The 13,946-nt window shown below is 42.6% G+C and overlaps 1 protein-coding gene across 3 annotated transcripts in view; it reads right to left on the bottom strand.

The window, feature by feature from the left end:
• LOC137436662 (receptor-type tyrosine-protein phosphatase mu) overlaps positions 1 to 13,946 on the bottom strand; it is a 571,417-nt gene that overhangs the window by 222,593 nt on the left and 334,878 nt on the right. For all 3 annotated transcript variants that reach the window (XM_068130656.2, XM_068130657.2, XM_068130658.2), the window contains 3 exons: positions 3,320 to 3,407; positions 3,091 to 3,167; positions 2,713 to 2,749 (listed from right to left, as the gene is read on the bottom strand). In XM_068130656.2, coding sequence (XP_067986757.2) covers positions 2,713 to 2,749; positions 3,091 to 3,167; positions 3,320 to 3,407 — 202 coding nt within the window. The remainder of the gene's footprint in view (positions 1 to 2,712; positions 2,750 to 3,090; positions 3,168 to 3,319; positions 3,408 to 13,946) is intronic.

Here is a 13,946-nt window from a genome sequence, read left to right on the forward strand (position 1 = left end):
TTCTTCATCCATAGAGATGATGCCCCCGAAATGTCAATCACAGCCTAACCTTCAGTCTCAATGAAAAGAATGTTCCTCCCTTGCGCCTTATTCCGGCGGGCTCATGGCCACGGCACAGATGCAGAAGGTGGCGGCGGGGGTTTGGGGAGAGCTCTTCCCACGCCACACCATGCACCTCTCCTTTTGGTCCTCTTTGGAGAAATGTATGATGAGCTTTCATATTAACAGTGACAGACACATTCACCAGAAAGGAATTCGTCTAACTGCCTGTTATTGCACACGTCTTTGTTCCTTTTTGCCATTGGTCTCTTCTCTCCGGGTCCTTTTGGTTTCCACACCAAGAAAATTACTTACAATTAATTAGGTGTTGTTATTAATGTGTACTATTTCTCTTTCTGATTTATTTTTTTGTTCTTCACTTCAAATTAGGCATTGTTATGAAACGTTAATTGCAGTTTTCTTTATTTACGTTTTTAAATTTTTTTAAGTTAGCTGTGGTAGTTATCAGCCTGCTTATAACTCGCTATCACCGCTTCCAACTGCCTACATCCCCACTCCCTTCCTATACTCATTCCCCTGCTCTCCCACATCTCTCTCCCATCAGCTCCTCATATTCTTCCCATTCCCCTAACAATACGAGCCTCCAACATTGGAGCACTCCATTCTAATTGTGGGATAAGCACAGCCATAATGAGCCAAATTACCTCCTTTATTGTCCACATGATAGATATTTCCCTGCTTGTTGCTGCCACTACTCTGGACATTGTGGCTGAATTTACGAAAGGCACTTAGCTCACAAACATCGTTGTACACGCACAGCTAATCACCCGTCTAAATAGGAATTTACGAAAGGAGGTAAACAGCCGATTAGTCTGTGAAACACCGCACATATCTCCAACATCCAAATGAAATGATGCACTTGCAGCATAGAATTGCTGCACCATGGATAATTAATTGTTGGAGGGGATTCAGCGCATTGCTCCTCATCGTAGGTTGATCCAGGTCATCTTAAACTAGATTCAGCAGTCAACAAAATGATTCCATCAAGAGTCTGTAATTCTGGACAAATTTGATATTGTCATACTTCTTCATTGCATCTATCGTCGAAAATTCTCAATGCACGTTAGGAACTGCACTATTTCTATCCTCTTCTGCCTCTCCCATGTAAACTACGAATTATAAGCCATGAATTGCTTGCTTCAAGGCCTTAAACACACTCTTAAACATACCTACACTGGTGTATATAAGTTTCTTTGTTATTTAAACTCTTGTGAGTAGGGTTTGATCTGCATCAGCCATTAGATGATCACTCTTCAGCGATTGGTGGTTAACTTTGAACGCAAGATTAGCGATTCTACATGTGTCTAACTCTTAAACTCCTTTGGTAAATTTGGCCCTTCATGTTTAACAGAAACAATCTTTACACCGGATATTCCTGACTCATCTGTGCTCTTTATTACTACTAGAAACAGCCGGTCCCTTGGGAAACACCCGCTCCTTTTCTATCTATGTTAGGCCATGGGCCAACATGTTTTATGTGGAATTATAACAACAACAACAACAACAAGTTTTATGTGGAAATTGTAATACATAGGTTACAACATTGTCAGATTGTTTCACATCATGTTTGTGTTAATATCAACGGAGTGAACAAACTGCAAAAAGTTGGTGGAATGCTTTCCTTTTATATTTTTCACATGCTGACATTATCTCACTCGCACAGTCTCTTCTTCTTATTTTCCATGAGTACAATCAGACAGAATAGTACATTATTACATAAAGTAATTAAGTAATTCCTCCCAGTTTGCCATGTGGCTCTTGAATTGCTTTCCACAATTAATTTTATCCATTGTTTTGTTGCACTGATAAGGACATTAACTATGAAGCAATTGCCGATTATTATGGTGTGCTGACCCCCTAACCCTAACAACTCCCATGAGCCTCGAATTCTGTTACAAAAATGCTTTAGTACCGGAATTAAGGCTTAAACAGTCGTCCAAGATTAGTTGTTACACAAGGCTAAGAAAAACCAGGTAGCCGTTGCAACCTACCCTGGTGGTTGGTGCAGGTCCCATCGTACTAGCCTGTGGAAGCCTCTCTCGTATCATTACCTTCGCAAAAGCGGAAGGTTATGTTTTGATCGCTGTGTATTTATTTGTATGTCTGTGTGTGTGTGTGTATGTTATTCGCATAACTCAAAAAGTATTCAACCGATTCGCATGAAATTTGGTGGGATGATAGGTTATTATCCGGGAACCATTTGATTAGATTTTGGAATCGATCGGGTCAAAGGTCAAGGTCAAGGTCATGAAAAGGTCAAAATCGTCTTTTTACCATAGCGTGGTCAATTTTTTACAGTTGTAAGGATGCATGTAATAAACTTGGATTAGCAGCCGTAAACATGGTTCTTTCCGTGCAAATCAACGGGACTATGGCACAGTGACAACGAATCAGCGCCGAGATCTTGTAGTCATCGAGTGTCATTCCCTCGAATCTTGCTACACAGATCTTGTAGTCTTTTATTTTGGCAACAAAAGTAGCTGCGGCGAAGGTATGCGCTCTACCGAGTGCCCGTTCTAGTTTTCATTTGAATAACTGAGAACATGTCTTCCTGGCCAATGGTTACCATGGACTGCTTTACTGAGGAATTGATAATAACAGAAATAAGAGGAACCTATTCACTGAAAAAAGTTGAAGATGCAAAGCACATACCTTGAGTAGCGATGTAATGATGACTTTCATAGTATCCCTGCAAAAAAGGCATCAATGTAGATAAAGTAAATATTTATATCAAGAGTACATAATAAACATAAATATTTAAATAAAATATCAAGCCCGAAGCACTGCTGAGCTATGGAGATGATACTGCAGACGATGAGAAAGAGATATCTTGTTGTTTGCCGAGTTGATGCCGAGGCAGCAGTATTTCCAAAGAGTTTAACCATCTGATGTAAAACGTGAAAATCGATATTAGCACCAACTTTCCAAAAGGTAAAAAAAAAAAAATACAGTCACAGGTGCTCGGGTTAGGTGCATTAAGAGACCAACGCCACGAGGTGAGCCAGGGCGTGCACAGTTCATGGCACTCACATCAATATAGTTGGCGTTGATGTAATCGGAGTGTGGTTCTGCGCTCAGTGTCTCCAAAACCACTCGAGAGTGATCATCTGTTGGAGCAGCCGAACAGGACAATATTTCACTGAAGCATTTCCAAGAGAACATCATCATGTCCCAGACAAACAGACAGCCGAACAGATTAATAATGCACGAGCCACGCAAACACAGAGGCAGAGTAAGTATCCCGGGTAGTATCACTCACAAGCAATGATGTTGCCGTATCTGTTCTTTGGACGGTTTTCTTCCCTTTTTGCCACATCCCACGATGCAGCTTGACCTTCAAAAAAACTCTGCACACCAGGCACAAACGGATTTTTATTGTTTTTAACAACAAGGGAACAACGACCACAGAAGATTTAGTAACCCTAAAATGGCATGAACCTAAAGTAACTCTAAAAGAACATACATGTCAAACAAAACAAGTGTCGGTCTGGGTGTTTTTTTTTTATTTATAAAAAATAATAATAAAATAATAAAATAAAATAAAAATAATAAAATTATTAAATAATAAATATTTTAATATTTAATTTAATTTAATAATAAATTTAATAATTTTAAATTTAATTAATAAATTTTAATTTAATAAATTAATTTTAATAAATTAATAATTTTAAATTAATAAATTTAATTAATAAATAAATTTAATAATAAATAATAAAAATAATAAAATAATAATAAAAAATCCTTTTCATAGGTGCTCGCTCCAACAGAGCGTGTTTCTTTCTGCCTTCCAAAACCTTCCTGGGTTTCTGATTCACAAAGGAAGATGAAATTCCCATTCAAATTGCACTTAAATCTCAGCCTGACTGTTTAACTGTGGGCTACTTGGCCCTGACAAGTGACTGCATCATTGCTGGAAGTGCGGCTGTGCCGGTGATGCTATGGAGATGATAGAACCTATTCCCCCTGTTACCAGTAAGATGGTACTCATTTAGCTGACCTCGGAAGGATGGCAGGCAGAGTCAACCCAACTGGTGTTATTTATCGGTACGACAGTGGCTCAAATTCAAGACCCTAAGATTTGAAGTCAGCCACATTAACCGTTAAGCCAACATCAGGCTTAGGCTTTCTACGATACCAACCCTAAACAGCACTCGTTGACAATCATGGCGCTAATGGAAGAAAACGGTACAGTAGACCATCACTTGTCACTGATCACCTCCGTAAAAGGAGAAGTAAATTGTCTCCTTCTGTCTGCCAGCCTACATGGTCCCCTTGGGCAAGACAGAGGATCTGCTTACCTCCTGGCAGATGTCAACGGTGAAGCTGTTGATGGAACACTCCAGCAGGACTTCCATATGACACCTGGCAGATAAGCCCAATTAATTTTTTTGGGACAAAGGTAGGGGCTGCACTGGTCCGAGTTTAGGTTTAGCCCTGCAGGGCAACTGGCACACCTTCCAGCTGTAAGGATTCTGCCTTCTGTTGGTTTGGCCCAGAAAGACAGCCTATGTCTGTGAAACATGGACTACTTAATCACTCATGAAAGTTCTCAACATTCATAGTGCCAGAGTAATGCAATACTGGCAGGCTTGAGTAGCTGATATCTGGGAGCATGATTTCTGCAATTAAGCGGCCTGGGAGTGATGGTCGCATGCTTGTTGAGGATGACGGTAGCATGAGGTCCATCTGAAGTTATCATACGGTCTATTTCAGGTGTGCCCCACCTGCCATCATCCGGTAAGGCCACCAGAAAGGGTGGAGTAAAAAAGGTTAATCCGTTAAATATCCTGGTTGGCATCCGTGGTCAGCGGGACTCCATTTTAAGGAGGAAAAATCAACAAACAAAGAAAACAAAAAGAAAACTTGTTCTTGGAAGCTAGAATGTTAGAACATATTCCAATGATATTCAAGCTTCATCAAATTATCAGTGATAAGTCATATGTGTTCATTATTATAAATTAACAGCCTTTATAAATGAGCATGAAGCAAAAGGCTTAAAAAAAACAACAAGCTCAGTGTCATTTTATAGCATCAGACAATACTTTGTGTATCTACCCTTTGCCTTCTTGAGTGCCATCACTCTTTTACCCATGCTTCTTGGATACGATTGAAGCACTCTTACAGTTATGTAAGGTAAGTTTGGTTCTTCTTGTTCTTCTCTGTTTCCAGGTGATCCCATATGGCCTCGATGGAACTCATGTTCGGACTCTGAGATAGCCATTTTAACACGTGGAGCACACCAGCTGTAACTTTGTTCTCCAAATATGGCTTTACTCTATTGGAAGTGCGTTTTGGATCATTACCTTGTTTTAATTTGCACGAATGTAACTGCCATTGATTACTTCAATGGTTTATTATTATTTATTGTAAAAAAACCCACAAACTGTTTCCTGTATGCTTACTTTGTAGTAAATGGAAATTAATGGCACATGATAAACTCGTAATATGTAGGGCAAAAAGAAAATTTTCAATTTCCCAATTTATTTTGAATACTTAAAGGTAATTTTCTTCTTTTTCTCGATCCTCTTCCCTTTATAAGGGGGTGAGAGGACCAATGGTACCAATCTGTTGTTGTACTTGTGTGCTTCTATCTTTCTCACCATCATGTCTACCGCTCCCTTTATTATTTGTTTTATGTGTCTGTTTGTTTTTTTGCGATTAATTTTAGCTCTTACACGAGCCTCGGTTTTGTATATAAAAAAAAAATAAAGAAAAAAAAGTCAAGGAGCAGCTGAGTAAGACTGGGTAAGGTGGGTACAGAGAGTGATGGGATTGGGACGCAAGATCTGGAGGCAAAAACAGAGTTGAGGCATTTGGCTTTTTCACGTGCAGTGTCAACTGTGTAGCTGTTTGAGGTAAGGGAGGGGGTGGAAGGGGAACAAACACTAGAAACAGATATGGCCAGACGCCACCAGGATTTGGAGAAGGGAGACAGGTTTGAGAGTTTGAGAGAGTTTACCAGTCCGTAAAGGTGGTTAGACAGGTTTGAGAGTTCAGTCTTGGGAGTAGAGAGATAGTGCTTCCTGGCTCTCCTGAAGGTAGACACACACTTGTTCCGAGCTTGGTGAAAGGAACTGAGATTGCCTTCAGTTTGATTAGCCTTCCATGAGGCGAAGGCAAGCTGTTTCAGGGCAACTGCCTCACCACAAGATTCAGTGTACCATGGACGGGAGGAAGGATATGATAACTGAAGACGAGATGGGATAAATCTGTGCATGAGAGAGGGCAGGTTACTTTGGAAGAATTCCCAGGAAAAGTTTGTGTCAGAGGCAGTAGAGATGGGAGACCATCCAGATGATTGATGACTGCTTGAAGACTGTGCCAGCCGGTCTGAGTGAAATGCCAGACACGTCGATGCTGAGGCTCTCTGATAATGGCCAGAGAGATGTCCACTTTAACCAGCAAATGACCAGATGAACCGATTGGAGCAGAAGAAGAAGAGCAGACATTTGCAGGGAAGTTAGTCATAACCAAGTCTAGAAGAGAAGATGCTCCATTGACTGAGATCCGGGTTTGAAAATTGACAGATTGTGCCAGTCCCAGTTGGTCGCAGAAGTCCTTTGCTTAGGTGCCATGGCTGAAGCGAGAGGTACCCATGCACAGCCAGCTGGCATGAAGACAATTGAAGCTGCCACAAATGAAGAAGAGAGAATTGGGATGAGTGGATTGAAGTTGGTCCATGTTGTCAGACAGCGAGATGTAAATGGAGTCATCACTGCTTGGTGGACGGTACAACACACATATGAACAAAAGGTGGGAGCGGAGGGGAAGCCGTAGCCAGAGATACTCCTTTGGGTGTGGTGGAGAGAGGGCAGTGCAGGGAGAGTGAGGAAGAGAGTTTTTGATCAAGATAGCAATCCCACCAACCCGAACAAGGCTCAGGTCTATCATACTGGAGGAGGGAGTAACCAGGGAGAGACATGAAGGATTTTTGTATGTTGTATCTATTTTGCTCCAACCATTTTCCCTTCTCACCTGACAAGTGCCCAAGTCCATGCTGATGAGAAACATCTCCATAACATGATTCTGCCAACACCATGCTTCACAGTAGGGATGGTGTTCTTTGGGTGATGTGCTGTGTTGTGTTTGTGCCAAACGTAACGTTTTGCATTTAGGCCAAAGAGTTCCTTCTTGGTTTCGTCAAAAAAACACTACATGACCAAAAGTATGCACACACCCAAACATCACACCCGTAGGTGCTCGTCGAACATCTCATTCCAAAATTGTGGGCATTAATATGGAGTTGGTCCCCCTTTTGCTGCTATAACAGCCTCCACTCTTCTGGGAAGGCTTTCCACTGGATGTTGGAACATTTCTGCGGGTATTTGTTTACTTGCAGCCACAAGAGCATTAGTGAGGTCAGGCACTGATGTTGGGCGATTAGGCCTGGCTCGCAGTCGGCGTTACAATTCATCCCAAAGGTGTTCAATGGGATTGAGGTCAGGGCTCTGTGCAGTCCAGTCAAGTTCTTCCACACCAATCTCTACAAACCATTTCTGTATGGACTTTGCTTTGTGCACGGGGGCATGGTCATGTTGAAACAGGAAAGGGCCTTCCCCAAACTGTTGCCACAAAGGTGGAAGCACACAATCGTCTAGAATGTCATTGTATGCTGTAGCGTTAAGATTTCCCTTCACTGGAACTAAGGGGTTTAGCCCAAACCATGAAAAACAGCCCCAGACCATTATTTCTCCTCCGCCAAACTTTACAGTTGGCACTATGCATTCGGGCAGGTAGCGTTCTCCTGGCATCCGCCAAATCGAGATTCGTCCGTCTGACTGCCAGATGGTGAAGTGTGATTCATCACTCCAGAGAACGCGTTTCTACTGCTCCAGAGTCCAATGGCGGCGAGATTTACACCACTCCAGCTGACGCTTGGCATTGTGCATGGTGATCTTCGGCTTGTGTGCGGCAGCTCGGCCATGCAAACCCATTTCATGAAGCTCCCAAAAAACAGTTGTTGTGCTGCCGTTGCTTCCAGGGGCAGTTTGGAACTCGGTAGTGAGTGTTGAAACCGAGGACAGACGATTTTTACGCGCCGCACGCTTCAGCACTCGGTGGTCCCGTTCTGTGAGCTTGTGTGGCCTACCACTTCGCAGCTGAGCTGTTGTTGCTCCAAGACATTTCCACTTCACAATGAGAACACTTATTGTGAAGTGGAAAAATTAATTTCTGAATACAAACGAAAACCACAAGCACACGTGCAAAGGCACACAGGAAGCCATATGAAGCATGCTGCCATGTTTGCTCTGGGATGATTGGACAGTTTAACAGAATCACTTTATGCCAGTCTATTACACACCACATCAGTTGGCTTAAATGTAGGAAACAAAACATTCTCGAACATCCGTTTGTCAAATGCATTGAGATTGTTCAGGTATACATTGCAATCCTGTTACCAAGACAAGAATCCATTTCACTGAGTGTTTGAAGAGAAGGAAGGCTTTTGAAGCATTTGCATTACTCAGAAGCTTTGGATAAATCAAAGCACTTCAATTTCACTGTAATCCTTCCTGCAGTCATTCACTGGCGAAAGCGAAGTAACAAAAGCTCGGCATGTGAAATTCCAAGCAGCCACTTAAGGTCAAGATGATGCTCCCATGGACTCCCATGGACTCACCTTCACAAGGTCAATCATATGAATCATGCGGTGCCCTGAAACCTTAGCAAAACAGAATGGGATTGATGCAGCTTTGGAAAGATTCGTGGAAGGTGTCGAAACATCGCCTTGCTATTTCTGTGGCGGCCTTGCTATGATCTGTGGGATCCTAACATGAGTGCGCTTTACGCAATCAACACAGTGCATTCAATATGGCAAAGCATGGAGCACATCTCTGGGGTTGGTATGAAGATGCGCATTAAAGGTAGCAAATGTGGTATCACATTTCACACCATGCCTACTTTGAGAATGGATCACAAAACCACCGATTATAGGGATAAAGAAATCCCAGGGATGTGACTGGAGGTGTGAAATATCCCAGGGATGTGACTGTCAATGTAAAATATACCAGGGCTGTGACTGTAGATGTGAAATACCCAGGGATATGACTATATGTGAAATATTCCAAGGATATGACTGTAGATGTGAAATATCTCAGAGATGTGACTGCAGATGTCAAATACCCAAGGATATGACTGTAGATGTGAAATATTCCAAGGATATGACTGTAGATGTCAAATACCCAGGGATATGACTGTAGATGTGAAATATCCCAGGGCTGTGACTGTACATGTGAAATATCTCAGAGATGTGACTGCATATGGTGGTGCACTGCCTGCTCGAAGCCCTGCAGGGAAGGGTGGGATTGAACAGGCTCGGGAAGACAGTTCCACAAACGGGAGAAGAGGAACAAAAGAGTGGATGTGGGTGATAAGGCCGCAGTTTGAGAGTGCACATATCATGTCATCCCCTATCTCTACTCGTGATATTGTGCCTACCCTGAAGAGCCCTACCTGACTCAACACTGTGCTGTATTGCAGGTTACAGCATTTGCACTCCTCCCCTCCTCTCTTACTGCTCTCGCCTCTCTTGCATTCCCCCACCATACTACCTATGCCTGCCACCTCACCCTGTTTCCTCCCTTTTCTCACTCTCTCCCCCATTGTCTCCCTTTCACTCCCCTTTTCTCTCACCTTGCTGTTTTTCCCTCTCCTCCTCTCTTTCTACCAGTCTTCCTCCTTCTCTTCCTCTCTCACTCCCTCTCTTACACCCTTTCCCATCACCCCTCCCCTTTACCTCCTCCCTCCTCTTCCCCCCTCATCTCTCACCTCTCTTCCCTCTCCATTCCCTTGCTTATTGTGAATAACTGTTGCTCCACGGTCCCACTTTCAGTAAGTATTTGGCTTTTTATCGTCAATCACTTTGCTCTTCCAGGAGGGTAACAACTGTATACAAACAACTGTTTGTTCCAGGAGGATAACAAAGTCCTTCCTTGGCACACCTGAGCTCCTCACCACATACAAGGCTTTCATCCGCAGCTCAATGGAATACTGTTCCCCCTTCTGGGCCAGTGCTCCTGCCTCACACCTAGCTCGGCTTCACGTGGTAGAAACCAAAGCTTTCAGAATCATTGGAATCTCCCGCGATGAAGCTATCTCTGAGGGCCTTTCACTCACTCACCGCAGGCAGGTAGGTGGTCTTTCTGTCTTCTACCGACTCCTCTCCGGCCTTGCTCCCCCAGCTCTCTCTGTGCTCTGTCCCCCAATATTCCTGCAGGTCACACAAGATCTGCCAGCAACCCTCTAATGGTTAAACTGCCAAAACCTAGGCTCTCTGCTCACCTTCACTCTTTCATTCCCCTTTTCTCCCGCCTCTGGAACAAACTCCCCCACTCCCTTCAATCCCACTCCTCCCTCCAGGTCTCTAAAACAGCTGTTCACCACCATCTCTTATCTTCCCCCATCCAAAACCTTGATCTTTTCTACCTCCGCTAATTCAGCCCAGATACACTTTTTTGAAATTCGAACTTCTTTCCTGGAAGTCCTTGCAATGCCCATATGTTTTATACCTCTCCCACCTCCCCCCCAAGCCCTCTCCCTCCCACAGATCTCTTGATGTCCCTGCTCTCAAATGTTGTGTTTGTTCCTTCCCCCTCTCTCTCCATATTGTCTACCGCTCCCCTTATTTTGTGTTTTATGTGTTGGTTTGACTTTTTGTGTGATTAATGTTAGCTCTTTCACGAGCCTCGATCTTGTATTCAAAAAAAATAAAAAATAAAAAAAATAAAAAAAGAGATGTCAAATACCCAAGGATGTGACTGTAGATGTGAAATATCCCAGGGATGTGACTGTAGATGTGAAATATCTCAGAGATGTGACTGCAGATGTCAAATACCCAAGGATGTGACTGTAGATGTGAAATATTCCAAGGACATGACTGTAGATGTGAAATATCTCAGAGATGTGACTGCAGATGTCAAATACCCAAGGATATGACTGTAGATGTGAAATATCTCAGAGATGTGACTGCAGATGTCAAATACCCAAGGATGTGACTGTATATGTGAAATATTGAAAGGATATGACTGTAGATGTGAAATATCTCAGAGATGTGACTGCAGATGTCAAATACCCAAGGATGTGACTGTATAGGTGAAATATTGAAAGGATATGACTGCAGATGTGAAATATCCCAGGGATGTGACTGCAGATGTGAAATATCCCAGGGATGTGACTGCAGATGTCAAATACCCAAGGATATGACTGCAGATGTGAAATATCCCAGGGATGTGACTGCAGATGTGAAATATCCCAGGGATGTGACTGTAGATGTGAAATATCCCAGGGATGTGACTGCAGATGTGAAATATCCCAGGGATGTGACTGTAAATGTCAAATACCCAGGGATATGACTGAACATGTGAAATATCTCAGAGATGTGACTGCAGATGTCAAATACCCAGGGATGTGACTGTAGATGTGAAATATCCCAGGGATGTGACTGCAGATGTGAAATATCCCAGGGATGTGACTGTAGATGTGAAATATCCCAGGGATGTGACTGCAGATGTGAAATATCCCAGGGATGTGACTGTAGATGTCAAATACCCGGGGATATGACTGAACATGTGAAATATCTCAGAGATGTGACTGCAGATGTCAAATACCCAGGGATGTGACTGTAGATGTGAAATATCCCAGGGATGTGACTGCAGATGTGAAATATCCCAGGGATGTGACTGTAGATGTGAAATATCCCAGGGATGTGACTGCAGATATGAAATATCCAAGGGATGTGACTGTAGATGTGAAATATCTCAGAGATGTGACTGCAGATGTCAAATACCCAAGGATGTGACTGTAGATGTGAAATATCCCAGGGATGTGACTGTAGATGTGAAATATCTCACAGATGTGACTGCAGATGTCAAATACCCAAGGATGTGACTGTAGATGTGAAATATCCCAGGGATGTGACTGTAGATGTGAAATATCTCACAGATGTGACTGCAGATGTCAAATACCCAAGGATATGACTGTAGATGTGAAATATTCCAAGGATATGACTGCAGATGTCAAATACCCATGGATATGACTGTAGATGTCAAATACCCAGGGAAGTGACTGCAGTTGTGAAATATCCCAGGGATGTGACTGCAGATGTGAAATATCCCAGGGATGTGACTGTAGATGTGAAATATCCCAGGGATGTGACTGCAGATATGAAATATCCCAGGGATGTGACTGTATATGTGAAATATCCCAGGGATGTGACTGCAGATATGAAATATCCCAGGGATGTGACTGTAGATGTGAAATATCCCAGGGATGTGACTGTAGATGTGAAATATACCAGGGATGTGACTGTAGATGTGAAATATCTCAGAGATGTGACTGCAGATGTCAAATACCCAGGGATGTGACTGTAGATGTGAAATATCCCAGGGATGTGACTGCAGATGTGAAATATCCCAGGGATGTGACTGTAGATGTGAAATATCCCAGGGATGTGACTGTAGATGTGAAATATTCCAAGGATATGACTGTAGATGTCAAATACCCAGGGATATGACTGTACATGTGAAATATCTCAGAGATGTGACTGTAGATGTGAAATATCTCAGAGATGTGACTGTAGATGTGAAATATCCCAGGGATGTGACTGCAGATGTTAAATATTCCAAGGATATGACTGCAGATGTCAAATACCCAGGGATACGACTGTAGATGTGAAATATCCCAGGGATGTGACTGTAGATGTGAAATATCTCAGAGATGAGACTGCAGATGTCAAATACACAAGGATGTGACTGCAGATATGAAATATCCCAGGGATGTGACTGTAGATGTGAAATATCTCAGAGATGTGACTGCAGATGTCAAATACACAAGGATGTGACTGCAGATATGAAATATCCCAGGGATGTGACTGTAGATGTGAAATATTCCAGGGATGTGACTGTAGATGTGAAATATCCCAGGGATGTGACTGTAGATGTGAAATATCTCAGGGATGTGACTGTAGATGTGAAATATCTCAGAGATGTGACTGCAGATGTCAAATACCCAGGGATATGACTGCAGATGTCAAATACCCAGGGATATGACTGTAGATGTGAAATATCCCAGGGATGTGACTGTAGATGTGAAATATCTCAGAGATGTGACTGCAGATGTCAAATACCCAGGGATGTGACTGTAGATGTGAAATATCCCAGGGATGTGACTGCAGATGTGAAATATCCCAGGGATGTGACTGTAGATGTGAAATATCCCAGGGATGTCACTGTAGATGTGACATATCCCAGGGATGTGACTGCAAATGTGAAATATCCCAGGGATGTGACTGCAGATGTGAAATATCCCAGGGATGTGACTGCAGATGTCAAATACCCAAGGATGTGACTGTAGATGTGAAATATTCCAAGGATATGACTGTAGATGTGAAATATCTCAGAGATGTGACTGCAGATGTCAAATACCCAAGGATATGACTGTAGATGTGAAATATCTCAGAGATGTGACTGCAGATGTCAAATACCCAAGGATGTGACTGTATATGTGAAATATTGAAAGGATATGACTGTAGATGTGAAATATCTCAGAGATGTGACTGCAGATGTCAAATACCCAAGGATATGACTGTAGATGTGAAATATCTCAGAGATGTGACTGCAGATGTCAAATACCCAAGGATATGACTGTAGATGTGAAATATTCCAAGGATATGATTGCAGATGTCAAATACCCAGGGATATGACTGTAGATGTGAAATATCCCAGGGATGTGACTGTAGATGTGAAATATCTCAGAGATGTGACTGCAGATGTCAAATACCCAGGGATGTGACTGTAGATGTGAAATATCCCAGGGATGTGACTGTAGATGTGAAATATTCCAAGGATATGACTGTACATGTGAAATATCTCAGAGATGTGACTGCAGAT

The sequence above is a fragment of the Myxine glutinosa genome, chromosome 11 (assembly GCF_964187855.1).
Source record: "Myxine glutinosa chromosome 11, kmMyxGlut1.1, whole genome shotgun sequence".
Classification (NCBI taxonomy): Eukaryota; Metazoa; Chordata; class Myxini; order Myxiniformes; family Myxinidae; genus Myxine; species Myxine glutinosa.